The sequence below is a fragment of the Lonchura striata genome, chromosome 11 (assembly GCF_050655825.1).
Source record: "Lonchura striata isolate lonStrDom1 chromosome 11, ASM5065582v1, whole genome shotgun sequence".
In the NCBI taxonomy this organism is placed as follows: Eukaryota; Metazoa; Chordata; class Aves; order Passeriformes; family Estrildidae; genus Lonchura; species Lonchura striata.
Window position 1 is genome coordinate 4,593,074 of NC_140713.1, and position 16,910 is coordinate 4,609,983.

A 16,910-nucleotide genomic window follows, 5' to 3' on the forward strand; every position below is an offset into this window, starting at 1 on the left:
CACTGAAATAACCAAATGAAAACCACTGCCAAGAGATGGGGCTGGTAGGCTCAATTTTGGCCTTTTATCTGTAAATTGTGAGCTTTCCCTTAAGACAGTTCTCATCCTGTTAGATCTGCCCTTTCAATGAATCACTGCTGTACCCAAAAGGCAGAAAAAGATAAGGTATGGAGGGGGTTTTAACAGGTTGCTTTCTTCTGCCTTTTAACTAGGTCCATTTTTATCTTTGTTTCCTTGTACAGCATCTAAAGACGGGTCCAGATCTCCCAATGGCACCTTGCAATCCCCAGACACTGCTCTTGCTTTGAGCAGTGTGTCTGCTCAGATGATTTCCAGAGATCCCCTCCAGCAAGTTATTCTATACTTTTAACTTCTAAATCAGCTCAACTGCTTTTCACATATTCCCCAAATATCTCTTATTTCCTAGACACCTGTGCATGTAGCTATGAGCATGTGGTATATTGATAGGCATTAGAGGAGCTCGACCTTCATGGAAGTTCCCAATGAAGAATGCATGATCTTCTGGCAAACATTTAACACAAAACAAAAAAGAAAAAACAGCAGAAACAGAGGAACTTCAGAATACTTAAAAATAAATCTCAGTGAAAGGGGGCTCAACCATATTCAGAGATTTAAATCATCTGTTTGAAATTTTAAACTGGCTTTCAAAGGTTTATCATGGAACAGAAGAGGTGACTGATGTCCTCAGCTGACAAGGGAAATCAGATCAGCTTTAAGTAATAGGAATGCACCAGATGCCTGCAGCACAGCTCAAGCTGGGCATCTGATGCAGGGACCACTGGAAAGCCACGTGCCTGTGGCCTCCCAGAGAATGGGTCTATTTGGCTGACAGTGGTGAGTAAGCATTTCAGAAGCTGCTTGCGCTCAGGTGGGTGCAAGCCAGCTACTAACATGTTCCAGCACCCTGGAGGAAATCTGGGACAGAGAAAGCTCAAAGGCTGCATCCTGCTAAGAACACTGAAAGCAAGAGCAGATGCCATTCATCCTGCCCATTTCCAGCCAGGCTGCAGGGCAGCAGCTGCGATGCTCTGGTTCCTTTTGTTGCTCTTTCCCAGCCCTGTTATCATCCAAAGGTGTTTTGGACTGCCTCACCTCTGGGTGCTCAGCTGGTAACGAGCTGCCTGGTTGCTGACATTGCGAACCAGCAGAGTCTTCTGGCTGCTGTACTTGACCGGACACACCGGGAAGTCCAGCTGGTCAGGGAAGTCCAAGATAGCTCGGGCACCAACTGCCCGAATTGGCACAACTATCCTTTCCCTTGCACTGCTGCAGACAAGCTCGTGGAAATAATCCTGCAGGAAAAGAAACTAGCTCAGCACAGGATATTTAGTGCCATCCCCATGGCAGAAGAAAAACCATTTCCTTTAACTCATCAATGGCATCCATTTACCTATCCCACCCTAAAATGAACACTAAGTCCTACTAATATGTCACATTTTAAAGGCACCAGTGCACTTTGCAAAACTGATCTCTGTGGCATTAAGCTCTTGTGTCACTTGGATCATACAGAGAAATACCCTAGGCCACCATAAGTTTTACTCTAAATTTTAATAACGTTAAATAATTCTTAAGTCCCTTCTAAGGAACATGGAGCTAGGGAACACAGGACATTCCTCTTTAGGTTTCTATATTCCTGCTGTCTGAGAACAGGACAAAGTGTTAAACTGACTCTAAGCAGCTAAAGGAAGATGAGAAAACAGCTGCACCCAAAGAGCTCCTGCACCTCTGACCTGGTGTAGAAACATTAGTTGGCTCAGAACTCCCTTCTAACTTTGCCTCTCCAACCAAGTCAGGAGAAGAACAGTGCTAAGAGGTTGAAGGATGCTGTTGGAAAGAGCCTCTCTTTGTTTCCCTGCAAGGCTTCCTCCCTTCCATGCCATGTCCTAAACCCTTCTGTATGAACAAGCCTCTGGATCACAGCACTGAGATCAGACTTGCCAGGGCCCCAGCACTGGTGTTCAAACATCCTCATAAAAGCAGGTTTGGCAGGGAATGGGTGCCAGTTGACAGAGCCACCACAGTGACAGGCATGAAGACAGAGCCACAGCAGCGTCACTGCCACAGGCTCTGGGCTCACGGGACTGCCTGCAGGTTGTACCTGCCCTACACGAGCTCTTTCAGGCAGGTGTCCAGAGGTGTCCAAGTCCCCTGCAGCTCACCAGCCTCCTGCTGACTAAGGGCACCTAGAGCCCAGTGTGCCTGTGCCAGGCCGGGCTCACAGGCCCAGCACATCCTCTGCCCTGGCCCTGCAGCTGTATCATGGTCAGCTGTGCTCTGGGACAGCACAGCTGCAAGGCTGGAGAACAGAGGGTGTGAAAAAGCATCATCTTTGCTCCAGCCCCGGGTGAGGCAGAGAAGCTGCTGCCAGTCAGGAAGGAGGAAAGCTCTCTGACCTCTTAACTCCTCTAGTATTTTCCATAGTAATTAAGGTCTTTTCACTGTACCTAGAAATGACTGAACATCTGTCAACACCCCTTTGTCATTTTCATACTGTTCCCTGTGCACCTTCCCTTGGGAATGCTCAGGAATGTGCAGGGAGGGGAAGCAGAGCCTCTCAGGCCTGGATGCAGTGCCTGACAGCACATGCCAAGGTGTGACTGGCAGCAAGCTGCTTGCCCATGGCCGGGAGCCAAGCTCACAGCATGGAATGGGATGTACCCAGGGTGCAGGGAACAATGGCTTTGGAGATAATTCTGTTTTGGCTCCTCCAGTCTCACCTTGTTCTCGTCAGGGGTGAAGCGGATGCGCACATGGGCAGGCACACCCGGCGTCACAACACGGTACACATTGTTGGAGCACATGAGCTGGAAATAAGGTGAGCTCTCCATGTAGATCTTCACCAGCTGAGGAAACTGCAGGAAAGATATGAAACGATGATTTTACCACTTGTGGAAACAGGATGAGACAAGACCTGTCCGCGCCCTTGTGACATCCCTCCTTGACTCCTTTTCCAAAGCACTTTCAGCTGTGGAGGTACAGGCACGTAATTCACAGGGGTGAACTTGAATCCTTTCTGTCTGGGTCCAGCATTTTGGCCAGGGGCAGTAGGGCAATGCCTGGTGGGAAGGAAGGGCCAAGCAGGTCAGCACTAGGATAGAGACACAGCACCTGAACCAAGTCATCTGCATATTCAACAAGATCAAAAAACCTGCTGGCTTCTGCCAGCACACAGCCATGCAGTCATGTTCCAGAGGGGGAAGGTGCTGCCTGAAAGTAAAACAGCACATTATCCTGTGGGAAGGAAGAAAATCTCTTCTACCAGATCAGGTTTGGGTAGGGCAGTTCTGGGGATACAGACAAGCAGACAGACCAGCAAGAGAGGAGACCAAACACTGTGCCCTTACTGAGAATAAAAGCAAAGGAAGGAACACAGCAAGACGATTCCTAAACCAAGGAGATGACAAAGAGAATTTAAATGGGCAGTAAAGCAGCAAGGAAGAACCAAAAAATTATGACAGCAATCAACTTGCCAAAAGTGACAGAAACACAGACAGGCTGTGCCTATCGACTATGGGCTTCAAAGGCATTTTATGCCTGGAGAAAGATGACCAGCAGTGACTGACAGTGTGGTTCCAGCACTTAAAGCCAATCTTGGCTTTCTAGGGGTTCTTGCTGCCTGTGCAGGCAAGCTGGGCTGTTGGGCATTCCTGCCTGCAGCCAGCAAGCCAGGTTCTGCCCTCTGGGATAGACAGACACAGCATACATGCATTTTCTAGCACACAGATGTCAACCCCTGAGCACCAAAATGCTCTCCAAAAGTCTGAACCAGATGCTTTTGATTCCCTCCTGTCTCTTCCCACCAGGCCACTCTTGGTACAAGCCTTATTTGAGAAACTGTTTCCTTGACTGGAATTCAAATGGTCTCAGTTGTCCTCTTTACAGTGGAACACAACTGCTGACATTTTTCAACTTTTTCTCTCTCAACTCTCTTGGCAAACTACAAAACAATCACAATTTCTTCAAGTGAACAGAAAACCTCCAGGAGCACATGGCTTTGGATGTGCTGTGGTTCTCCAAAGGAACAGCAGAGCACCATGTTGCTTTTGGAAAACCTGAGCAGAGCTGGATGAAGTTTGGCAGGAGCCTGAAATGGCACCTAAAGGCCTCCTCCTACTTCTGCTATATCAGTCTCATTCCAGGGCTGTTTCAGAATGCATTTCCTGCAGTGCCAAAGCCATTAATGATAAGTGATTCTGGCATAAAGTGGAGAAGGCACAGCCCCTGAGCTTTGACTGTGAGCTGCACAAAGGGAGACAAACAAGCTGAGAAAGGCAGGGATTCCTACAAATTTTAGGAGCCAAGATTACCCAAGGAGACACAGGATGTGGTACAGACTCAAGGCAAAGCACGAGAGCAGGTAAGAACTGCACAGTACTCAACATTCCCATCAATCCAGAGCTTTCAAGACAAGGAAAATCCTTTGGAATGAATACCATCAATACATGGCCAAAATCAGGGGACAATTCCCTGCACAGGAAATGTCTCGGCTCCATCTTGCAGAACAAAGGTGCTGAGATATTTTCTTCTGCATCTCCTGCAGTAGATAACTTGCTTTGCTGTACACTAGGGGAATTACACCACCCTCCTCTTCCAGCACAATGTTAAACCTTCACACCCCAGCACTTACCTTGCTGTTATTAATGAGAGACACCACCATTTCACAGGCCTCGTGGGTAACGAAGTTCTGAAATAACATCTCTGGTGGGGAAACCTGAAACAAGCTCTGTTTCAGGGGAGCTGATGGCAGCTGGAGAGGAAAGAGAGAACACAGAGAGGTTCAGCTGCTGGGAAGAAGGTTCACGAAGGAGAATCTTACACTGACCCCCAGTGAAGTCCAGGCTCTGGGTAAACACGTCTGCCCAGCCCACACTGGGCAAACAGTAGCTCACCTACTGAGCTCTGAGCTGATCAAGAACTGCTGGGCAACACAGAGCAGGTTCAAGGCAAGCAAGGCAAGCTGCTCTTTTGGCATGTATTTCTCCAGGTTTCCTTCTCCACAATGCCAGGTAGCACTTACCTTAAGCACAGCCCTGTGCCCAGGTGGTCACAGAGCTCTGCGACACTCATGGAGTAGAAAAACCCATGGGTTTACAGGAGTCTCCATGGGAAACAATTCTGAGATGTCCTTTACTCTGAGACAGGGAAACCGAGGCCCACATAAATTTGCTCTAGAGCTTAGACATCAGTAAGAAGTAAACAGTACCAGAGGAAGCGTGAGAGATGAGGCGATATCTTGCTAAAGCCAAAAGGTTATTAAGCAAAAGAATGGAATTTGTTGGTTCTATGTGTTGTTTATGGTTTGGATCTGCTCAGGTTGGGTGTTGCAGTGAGAACAGGGTTGAAGACCTGACCAAAAGGAAGTAGAATGAGAGGGGAGGGAACAGGAAAGTTGGTGGTCATTAGAGAATGGAAGCTCCTGAGTACCCATCCAATAGGAAAGGGGACAGGGACCGCCCCAGCTGGGTACAGAGGGAATAGAAAGATTGCCATTTTCTCCGAGGGTGTGTTTGCTTGTCTCCAGCGGATGGGAGACACGCCCAGCTCAGCTGAATCGGTACTAATAAACAGTTTTCTTTTGCTTGGATGATTTTGTCCCGTTTAATTGTGCTTAAAAGATGGTGCATTTCAAACAGAGGGAAAGACAAGAATAAAAACACAAATGAGGTAAATGCTGAATGAGGGTAAGATTCAGCGGTTTTCTGGGCAACTTTGGTAGAAGAAGAGTTGGTATCTTCTTTTTCCATGTGCTTTAAAAGGGTGCTTTCTTGTAATTTTTGCTATCTTATTTAATACCATTATAGAGGCATGTCTGGAATGACACAACAGCAGCAAATGCTTCTGGAGCAGAGACATTGCTTTATCTGCCTGCTTGGTTCCCAATTGCCAATCCCCCTCCCCGCACAGGTGGTCCACGGACAAAATTGCACCATCCACATCCCGCAAGATCTCTGCATCAGCCTATAAGTCTGGCAACACCTCCCTGATTTCCCCCTTCCATTCGGATTCCCAAATTAAAAACTCTGCTTGGGTAATTAGGCAGCAGGAACATACTCGGCCGAGGAGAGGGTTGCTTTCAACATGCCTCTAAAATATTCACTTTCGCAGCCGAATTATTTTCGGGATTTGCAGAGATCCTTGCTTGTCTGCTGTGGGATGGAGGACCACTGTGTGAGGAGCCCGCCCCCCCGCCGAGGTGTAAAGGTGACCGGTGCAGCCGAGAAGGCAGGCAGGGAATGGGGCAGCCCGGAGTTCCCACGCTCCCCCCCGCCCCGGAACCCAAAGCGTGGGAACCGGAAGTTGGGTCGTGGGAACCAGGGGAGGAGCCGGAAGGGGCGGAGTCTGGATCAGGGGAGTGGCGTGTGGGCAACTCCCCTCCCCGGGGGTGGAGCCGAGGGGCGGGGTGCTGCATAATTCATTAGAGGAGGAGTTAGGGGGTGGAGACGAGGGAGGGGCGGAGAAATCTCAGGAAAGGAAGGGGTTGGACAATGTCAGGAAGGGGTTTCGGGAGGAGGGGGGATGGGAAGAGGAGGCAAAATTGGCGGGAAAAGCCACGCGGTCGCCGCCATTTTGTGTCCTCGGGCCGCCATTTTGTGCCCTCGGGAAGGAGGGAGAAGGGAAGCCATTTTGGGGATTCGGGGTTAAGGGAGTAGGGGATAAGGGATTCCTATGTATCTGGGGCAGCTTAAACCCAACAGAATGCTTTCGGCATGGGGTGGAACATTGTGGGGAAGAAGGGGTACAGGGAGGATTCGGGACAGTGCCAGCACTGTCCTGTCGGGGGTCCAGGGAATTCACAGAGGGGCCAGAATCTGCCTGCGAGCTGAGAACACCCGACCTTGGGAGAGAGGGAGAGGAAAGAGGGGTAGGATTTTTAGAACTGGGGATGGGTTTGTCTGCAGATGCTTGTGGCAGACCTTCATAATTATTTTTAATAATATCTCTAATTTGGAAAGCCAGGTGAGTAAATTTAGAGAGAGAGATCCGACTGCCGAAGGATCTCCCTCCCCACTTGGTCCCAAAAAGGAGACTTGATATAATTTACCTGCCGAAATTTCAGGGAAGGTCTGAGACAGCCATCGGACAGACTTCTTAATGTCCGATTTTTTAAACTTTTTTTTCCCAACAACAAGGATACCCACAACTTGGGAAAACAATCTCTTCTCCGGCGCAGACAGCTTAGCACCCATGCTGTCAAGTGGAAAAGTGTGCCACAAAAATCAACCACCGGGAAAAAACCCAACTAAAAACAGAAAACTGCCCTGACAGCTTAGCCAAATTGTCCTAAATGCTCCCCACACCCCGGGAAAGGAAGCACCAAAAAAGAAAGTGGGATCTTTCCCCAAAACCCCGGGAGAAAGAAATGCCCACCCACCAAAGGAATCTTTTCCCCGGACCCCGGGGAGAAAGAAACACCCAAAATGGACAGGGCTAAGCCCCGGGGGTCCCCTTACTTACCGAAGAGGGTCCGGTGAGGTCGGGGCAGAAACGAAAAAATCCCGGGAGTAGATCCAGCCGCGGGAGGAAGCCGACTCCGGGGGTGCTGTCCGGAGCTGCCGGTCCTGTCCCCGGGAGCGCCACCCTCTAACACGAGGGTCTGCTCCCACCGGGGCAGCCCGACAGCCAAAAGAGGTTGTAATCCTCGAGTCGGGGAGACTCAGAAGGTCCTCTGCCGTGGGGTCCGTCGCTGCGGGGGGAGCCCAAGTTGGGCGCCGGGCTGCCGCGCTCCCCCCCGATCCTGCCCCGGCTAGCTGTCCGGTGGGGCGAGAGGGGCAAATGAAGCACCCTCCGCTGGACCCCCAGGGGCTTTGGAGAATGCTCCGTGGGTCTTCCGAGCGCTGCTGGACCCCGCGGCGATGAGAGAAGAGAGGCTCCTGGCAGGGGTATAGCCAAGATTTATTGCAGCCCAACCGGAGCTAACAACACCCGAACAATCCTGCTGCCAAGAGCAGCTGACAGGTGCTTGCAGCGCCTTATAACCGGGGAGGGAGGGGAACCGGCTGACCAATGGGGATGGGGTGAGGAGTGGCTCTGGTGTGGGGTGATGTGTATGGGATCCAATGAGGGGCAGACGTAGGAGGGGTCCCCAGACCCCTGTCCAACCACCCGGCACCCAGGGTAGAAGCTTCTAGGTGTCCGGGAGGGGATGCCGAGTGACTGACAGGGCGCCTGGGAGGGGGCAAGGGAGTGGGTAGGCACTTTAGGGGAGGATTGACACGTGGGGTAGGGCGGGAAAACTGGGGGTAAACCAAATAGAACATGGGGGTACAGAGGAGCAAACCATTATATAATAAAACTTATAATAACACAACTCCACAGGAGAATATCTTTGAAGTTCTTTCACAATGTTCAGAGCAACACGTACCATTCTGGGGGTTGTTGACACAGGCACAGAGAGTGCTGCACACCGAGGACCAGAGCTGATAGCAGGGATCAGTGTTTTCATCTGACACATTCTTCTCAGAGGTGGAGAGAGTTGTTCTGTTAAGGACAATGCAAACAAGTCCCAGAGAGTCAAGGAAACATAGCTGCCAACCAGTCCATTATTTGTCTGTTTGAATTTCAACCCTCTTTACCTGAATAACTGCAGCAGCAGGCTGATGCAGCCTGTATCTCTGACATAGGTTTGCCCATTTTCTAAAAGAGAATACACACAAGACTCCAGAGACAATTGCAATTGCAGACAAAATCTTAACATCAAGTTTAATTTACATACATACATTCCCTTTCCTAAGCACATATCCTCCCTAGAAAGAAGTACAAAATCATATCAACATATTGGTAAACAACCTTTCTATGTCTCTCTCTTTCTATACACTCTCAGAAATTATGGGTCTGCATTGGCAAACTATATTTTTAGAACTAAACCACGTTCTGCTGTTTAAGGAAATCCCAGTGAGCAATGACCTACTGCAACAATTCAGGTTCAGGTACATGCAAACATTCATCTTTATAAACTAACTTCACCAAAACATTACTTATTGAATGTTCCAAATTTTGTACTGCAGAATGGAAAACAGAAAAGGAGTGCTGTTGTAACACAGAAAAAAACCCAACTTACTATTATTTGAAACCAGTACTAAGATGACATAAACAGACATTCTTTTCAAGTTCACACCAGAATCCTTTTTCATTAAAAATAAAATGAGGTCTTCAAACAATGCAGAAGTACACAAAGTCTGTTGACAATACACTGAAAACAGAAAGTGAAAACCATTAAGTCCTATGTAAGCCACTCATAATCCTAAATTTTTATGTCTCAGTTGTGGCCAGTATGTGGGGAGTGGAGGCAGGCAGGACTATGAAGTGACTGAGGGCTTCCCCCCGCAGTGAGCTCTACACCAACCAGGACCCTGGCAAGCTTTGCAACAATCCTGCAGCCATTGAACACTTGCTGCTGAGGGAGAGGGGGAGTGCAGGTGTCTGGAAACTTGAAGACACCGTGTGTGCACAAGTCAACAAGGTACTGATCAAATCTGGGGATGGACAGGGCAACTGGTACACCTTCATTGCCCTTGCTCCAACTGACAATCTTGTAGTCTCATTTTGTGAGACCAAAAGAAAATGGAGACAAAGCATGAGCACAAGTAATGACAGGGGCTGTGGTGCACTCAGAAATACTAACAATACTAATTTTTATTATTTGTATTACCATTACTCTCTATAATAATCCCCAATGTAAACAAAGCTGCTTCCTTTACGATGCAATGAGCACTCGACTTGGCAAGGTCATTTATAAACATCAAACCACCAATTTCTCGAAAGTATTCACTCGCTTCACCTACAAGAGGAAAAAAGAACAGGAACTTTTGCTTTTGTTTCTCTGCAAAATGAAAGGCTTCTAAGATTTTCCAACGTCTCCAACCTTATGTCCTTTGGACATTTTTACAGTGCCCACCAGTTTCTTAGCATACATGGTGAACACAAATGACTGCATTGTTTCTAAGGAAAAGCCTTCCTTACTGTTTTGTTGGCAAATGGAATAGTGATCAAAGCCTCCTTCTGAGACAGAGGGCAGTCCATCTGATATTTAAGGCATTCAAGCAGTAAGTTCAGATCCGTTTTCATGTCTAGGAGCAAACACAAAAACCTTCATTAAAATTGTTATATCTTCTATATGTTAATCTAGTCAGTACTACAACAAACCTGTCCCAAATGTAGTGTGCACATGTATTTCAAAAAAGGGGGAAAAGGGAGTCAAAATGGAGCTACATCACTTCTATTCAGCCACAAACAACAAACCAAGAAATATTTCTGTCTATAGTTTGTTAGTTGAGCATGATTTCCTTTGCAGAGTAACAGCCTCCTTTTAACATTTCTGGCCTTTATTTACTAGTAACTCTTAGTAAGTCAGATGTCAACTACTAAATAGTAAATTCACAATTGCAAGGTGCATTAAGTGTAAATAATACACAGCCATTAAAATATTCAGAGTGCAAATACAGTTGAAAATCTATGGAGTAGTAAGGAAAGAGCCCAAGAGCACAAGGCTGCTCCGTAGTACTAAGTTACAGGAGACATAAATCATGCACCACAGCAGCAGAGCCTTCAGTCAGGTAGTTGGAGACATTACACAAAATATCCTCATACAACCCTAGGCGGGTAAACAGACTTGGAAAATCTGCTTCTTAGTCTGTAAACCCTTACAAGGTTTGGGGGTTCTTAGAGAAGTTAAAATACAATAACAATGTGGATAAATATTAGCAAATAAAAAAAGACTTTATGGGGGTGTGCTTTACTGTATATGTAGGTTTGTCATTTGATTTACCCTTTGCATATCCAACACAGTATCCAAAATGTGGCAACTAGGAAAAAGCACATTTTCCCAACTGCTCACCACCCCACAACAGGCCTATCACAGTCTACTAAAACTTTGTAAAACTGATGCAGACTATAATGACAACTTATATTAGGTTATCTTACCACACTGATTTATCTGCACATTTTGAGTGTTCATTTTTGTTTTATCTCTGTTCTTGTTCTGCAACAGCAAGGAAAAAGTGTTTTCAGTTTTGTTCACATTAGCAGTGTTATGTTAATAATGATGATATATGCAGTATAAATGACATCATTCTTCTAAAATGCACTTTTTCCAGTTTTCTGCTTTTACTCTGGCATCTCACACACACAGTTTCATGTATTCTTGTATGGCAAAGTTTTCCTTTGGAATCACAGTATTTTATAAGAACCCTGCATTTCTAACTACCAGGTTATCATCTGAAAGTGGACATTCTGCAGAAATCAGGTCATTCCATGTTACCATTGAGGGGCACTGTCAGGAAAGAATATCCCCTGCTCTGTGTCACTGATCACAACAAAGCTGATCCAATTTTCCTTACAAGAGTGGCCAACTTTGCCATCAGCCAACAACTGGCACTAAGACCAAGTAATGTTACTTAGGGCGTGAACACTAGAAAACAGTCAGCCTCCTGCTGCTCAAGGAGCCACTAAACCATCAGCATTGTTCTGCCAGGACTGATCAAACCAAAGGCTATGAGCACAGAGACATATTCCTTACAGTGAGAACTCATTAAACTCACCAAAGACATTGTCACATTACACGAACCATGTAACCCACAAAACCCCACAGCGTTGATTCTACACAAACCCAACGTGGCAGCCTCTGAGAGCAGAGCAGCAGAGTGACATTCAGCTTTGGAGGCAGAAAGATGCTCCCTCAAACATGCCCTGTTATAAACGAGAGTTTATTTTAGCCAGATTAAAAAATAAAAATAATTTTATTAGCGGTCAAATTCTATCTAGCCAGCCACACAGAAAGGACAGAGCCGAGCCCGGGGTCGACCCTGGGTGTGCAACAAGGAGTCAGCCTCAGCAGAGGTTTTCCCCTATGCCCACACACCTCCATCCTGGCACAGGCGGTTTTTATAGGGAAAATTCTTCCTGAGGCCAAGGTTTTAGCAATCAGTCCTTTCTTCTATTCGGAGTCCATATGTTAATAAGGATTTCTTTTTGGTGATGAGGAGAAAAATTCAATGTTGGGCGTTTACGGGAAGGCTTCTTTCACATGGATCTGTCTGAGTATTTCCATGATATCCATCTTGGACGATCAGCACAGACGATCAGCAGACAACGGCCCATCTCCCGGCCGAGCCACATCTGTTTACTTGTAAATCAGTTTCCAGTATACACTCAAGTCTCACCTACAAAAAGGGGGGGGAAGGGGGGAGGAACTAATACAACGGGCATGATTTAACAAGCATCCAATATTACATATTTCATACAAGGAATGGCGCGAATTATATTTACTATACATAACAATCCCCCACCTTTTATATTGATTAATTAATTTGCGCCCTAATTTCTACCTCTGTTCATTCTTGAGACTGGCTTTTAGTCTACATTTGGGATATCTTGGTAATTTTTGTAGTTTTGTTCTTTTCCCTTTATTCGCCTTTCAAATTTTGCTAAAGCCTCAGCCGCCCTGCTGTGAGGACTTTCCCCCCATTATACACATACTAATTTTATTCGGATTGTAACACACTGGGTTAGCTTGGAAATAAGCAACAAAGATAGACTCCTGTCTTCCCCCAACCCATACAGTACTGTTACATTCATTACAAACCGGAATTGAGATTTCCCCTGTGCTCCTTCGATGCAGTTGATGAGCTGACTGTCCGTTTTCACGGTATGTTTTTGATTTTCCCTTGAATTTGTATACCCCTTGTTGAGTGTTTGTCTCAAGACACAGTTTATCAGGCTTACCCCTGCTGCAGTTCCATGAGGTGAGGGATAACTTCTCTGGGTATTTATCTCTAAGTTCCCCCTTGAGGCATGTGGCTAGGCTCAGGCTCACTAAGACTACTCCCACTGCTAGGATCCCTCTGCCATTCCCGGCGCCCACTGGGGTGCTTCCAGCGGCGGGGCAAACCATCTTCTTGGCAGCAGGAATCTTCGTCTGTGGTTTCATGTTCAGGCTGAGCTGCATACCTGTTTAGAAATGCCTCCCTGGTGTAGTTCAGCAGAGCCTGTGTGTTGTTCAACCTATGAGACTCAACAATAATAATTTTAATTTTCCAAGTAATTTTTCCCTTAATCCGTTCTAATATGGGAAAGCATCAGATTATTGAATTTAATTTGAAACAATCTCAGCCTTGTGGCTATTACCAGAAAACGGATAGTCAGCTCTAACTCCTGCTCAAAGCACTCCCACATAACCCACTTAGTTGGAGCAGTCTAACAGTATTCATAGGGGAAGCATACAAAAAGGATAATAGTTACACTCTGGCCCAGAAAGTTTGATTGGGATGTTTTCAGTCAGTTACTTTGCCATGCAGGGTTATCTTCATATCTCCAGGGCGGGAGGTGATTTTCCATTCTGGTGCTTGATCCTGGAGTTCGACTTTCTTTATCCTTGATGCGTGTGTCCACCCCTTTTCTGCAGTTCGTATAGCAGTATCTGTGGTCAAAAGAACAATGAAGGGTCCCTCCCAATGAGGCGTTAATGGAGATTCCCTCCATGCTTTTACAAGCACTTTGTCCCCAGGTTGTATTTTATGTATCGAGAAGCTAAGAGGACTGTGCTGCATGATCACCCCCTGCTTTCGCAATTCTTCAAGATTCTTATTTAATGCTATTAGGTATGGTTGTATTTGTGTATCCTCTAATATCGGATGCCCTACAGGCATACCGTGGGTATAAGGCATCCCATATAACATTTCAAAAGGTGAAAGTCCTGTTTCAGAGTGAGGCATAGTCCTTATATTTAATAAGGCCAACGGGAGGCATTTTGTCCATGACATTCTTGTTTCTAACATCAGTTTGGCTAATTGGGCTTTTAGTGTTTGATTCATCCTCTCAACTTGTCCTGAGCTCTGGGGGTGCCACGGGGTGTGGTATTCCCACCGAATGCCTAAAGCATATGCCAATTGCTTAATAATTTTTGATGTGAAATGTGCTCCCTGGTCTGAATCAATGTAGCTTACTAACCCATATCGTGGTATAATTTCTTCCAATAAGATTCTTGACACTGTTTGGGCTGTAGCCCGAGAGCTTGGGAAAGCCTCTACCCAGTGGGTTAGTTTGTCCACTATGACTAATAGGAATTTGTATCTCCCGACCTTAGGTAGATCAGTGAAATCTACCTGGACCCTTTCAAAGGGCCGGTAAGCTGCTGGGCGACTCCCCATTGTTAACTTTTGGGAGTTTGCTCGATTTATTTTTCTGCAAATTATACACCCCTGTACCTCTTGTTTAGCCAATTCATAAATACCTCTACAGCCAAAGAATCTTAGGAATTGTTCTGCCAGAGCTCGGGCTCCCCAGTGTGTTTGTTGATGTAATCTTTTTAAAATTTTCCTGGTGTATTCCTTTGATAACAATTCCCGACCGTCTGATAGCTTCCACTTACCTTTTTCTAACCGTCCCCCCATCTCTTGATAAGCCTTTATCTCTTTTTCAGAGGGGTGGTGGGGGAATTATTCTTGAGCTTTTCCTTTCCCAAGTTCTGGGGTACTCAGTTTTAACAAAGCAGCACTCTTTGCCTCTTTGTCGGCTAAATTGTTTCCTCGAGTCCTGAATTGCATCCCAGTTTGATGTCCCTTTACATGGACCACAGCAGTAGCTTCTGGTCCCCTGATGGCTCTTAGGATTTGTCTAATTATTTCTTCATGAATTAGCCCTTTTCCCCGTGTGTTTAGCAGACCCCTTTCTTCCCATATTTTTCCAAAGGTGTGTACTACCCCAAATGCGTATTTGGAGTCAGTGAAAATTGTTCCCTTTTTCCCTTCAAGTCCCAGCAGAGCCCTGTATACTGCATACAGCTCACAGGCCTGAGCCGACCACCCTGCACTCAGGGGCCCGGATTCTACCACCCTTCCAGTCTTCCCGTCTATGACTGCATATCCTGACTTTCTTTTACCTTCCACAATTTTTGCAGAACCGTCCACAAACCATTTTTCCCATTCTTCGAGTTCTTCTTCTTCCAAATCTGGTCATATTTTGGTCTGTAATTCTACTATCTCAGCACAGTTATGGAGGGGGTCCCCTGGGACTGCCCCAAACAGGAATTGGGCAGGATTTTGTGCCGGGGTAGTCTTTAGCTCCAGGTCCTGGGAGTGGATTAGGATGGCTTCATATTTCAGAAGCCTGGCATCTGTCAGCCACTTGTCAGCTTTTTGCTGCAAGATGCTTCTTACATTATGGGGGGAGTAGATGGTTAATGAAGCCCCGAACGTTACCTTTTTGGCTTCTTCCACTAATATTGCTACTGCCACAATTGCTTGTAAGCAAGTGGGCCACCCCCTGCTGACAGGGTCCAGGCGCTTGGATAGATATCCGACTGGTTTCTTGGCCCCTGCCCAGTCCTGGGTCAGAACCCCGTGGGCAGTGTGGTTACTAACAGCCACAAAGAGCTGAAAGGGCCTTTTTATGTCAGGGAGACTTAGTACTGGAGCTGCTATGTATGGAGAGTTTTGTGGATGAATGGCTTCGTGAGAAAGGACATGACTACGTGCAGTTAGTGAAGCAGTAGCTGAAAATTGCACAGTGCAGCAATAGCAGATGTAGCAATAATATCTTATGTCCTTGGCTAAGCTGGTTCCCAACAGTAGAATGTTCAGCAAAAAGATAAATGTAAGGGAAAACAAAGCAAGCTTAGAAAGCTCCAAAGGCGGGATTGACCTGTTTTTCATACACCAATGATGAGCTTAAATTTTGCAATATGCATAAGCTTCATTATAACGGGTATAACTATACATGTGTGCTTGAAATAAACTGAGACTTGTTGACATTATAGAATGGATTTGTCTCCCGTCATTTTTCCACAAAATGGTGACCCGATCGACGTGATAGGCACCACGGTGGAGTGACGAAAAAGGGTTCGGGTCCTGATGCAGCCAGGACGGCAAAAGTGCTGAACTGAAATAGAGTGCACCGTGCCCCAGGTGACTGCAGAGGCAAGCCTGGCCGATACGTGCTGCCGACGACCTCGGAGGGCTGCAACAGCGCTGACAATATAGGTATGGAGAGGCAAGCAGCATATGATTTATTTACTGCATTCTTGCAGAGAAGGCAGATTAAAGGCATTGATTTGCAAAAAGATCTGCCAGGGTTATTAACATATGGGTATTCTAAGGGGTTCTTTGTAAATCCTCATGCAGTACATGAGTTGTCTGAGTGGCATAAGTTCGGGGATAAAGTGTGGGAGGAAGTTTTAGATGATGATAAGACAGCTAAAAAGTTGGGAAAGTGGTGGAAGGTAGTTCACAATGAGTTATTACAACATCAGTCAGAAAAGAAAGCTGCCGAGCAGAGAACTTCAGCACTAGAGAAAAATAGAGGTTTTAGTGGGGAGGATTGGTTGCCTGGTGTTTCCATGCCACCTGCTGTGTCTACAGTGGAGTTACCTCCATTGCGACCTGTTTCTGAGGACACAGAAACAGAGTCACGTTGTGAGCCCACGGCTCCTCCAGCCCCCTCAGAACAGAAATCGACAGTTTGTCAAAGTTTGTCTGTCAGTAAGCCGACCCCTAGGGCAGAGTCTGACCTAACGGAGGCTCTGGCCAGGGAACGGAGGGAAGTTTGGGCGACTTTGGCAAGAGAGGAGCTGGACAAAGGAGATGGGCAGGCTTTGGAATTAGCAGCAGAACTGGCTTGTCCTGTAATTTTTCAGCAGCAGGCAGGCGGAGGGTTAACAGCTCAGATTACACCGTTAGATTGGAAGTTGTTGTCACAGTTGCGAGCTACAGTGAGTCAATTTGGAGTTACTAGTGAACTGGCTAGGCAGATATTGGATTATGTTTGGAGTACTAATATATTGCTACCAGGAGATTGTAGAAGTCTTGCTAAGCTTATTTTCTCGCCGCATCAGAGGCTTTTGTTTGGTGCACACTGGCAGGCAGAAGTTAATGAAGCTGTAGCTATACAAAGGCAGC

The 16,910-nt window shown here is 46.5% G+C and overlaps 1 protein-coding gene across 1 annotated transcript in view; it reads right to left on the bottom strand.

Moving 5' to 3' along the window:
- Positions 1 to 16,388, bottom strand: part of LOC146766362 (axonemal central pair apparatus protein HYDIN-like) — a 76,579-nt gene extending 60,191 nt beyond the window's left edge. The window contains 13 exon segments of the mRNA XM_085589343.1: positions 1,114 to 1,313; positions 2,739 to 2,873; positions 4,649 to 4,768; positions 7,477 to 7,580; positions 7,626 to 7,769; positions 8,181 to 8,255; positions 8,384 to 8,499; positions 8,595 to 8,655; positions 9,671 to 9,799; positions 12,742 to 12,966; positions 13,302 to 13,435; positions 15,040 to 15,389; positions 16,383 to 16,388. Of these exon segments, the coding sequence (XP_085445469.1) occupies positions 1,114 to 1,313; positions 2,739 to 2,873; positions 4,649 to 4,768; positions 7,477 to 7,580; positions 7,626 to 7,769; positions 8,181 to 8,255; positions 8,384 to 8,499; positions 8,595 to 8,655; positions 9,671 to 9,799; positions 12,742 to 12,966; positions 13,302 to 13,435; positions 15,040 to 15,389; positions 16,383 to 16,388 (1,799 nt within the window).
- Positions 16,389 to 16,910: the final 522 nt, after the last annotated feature.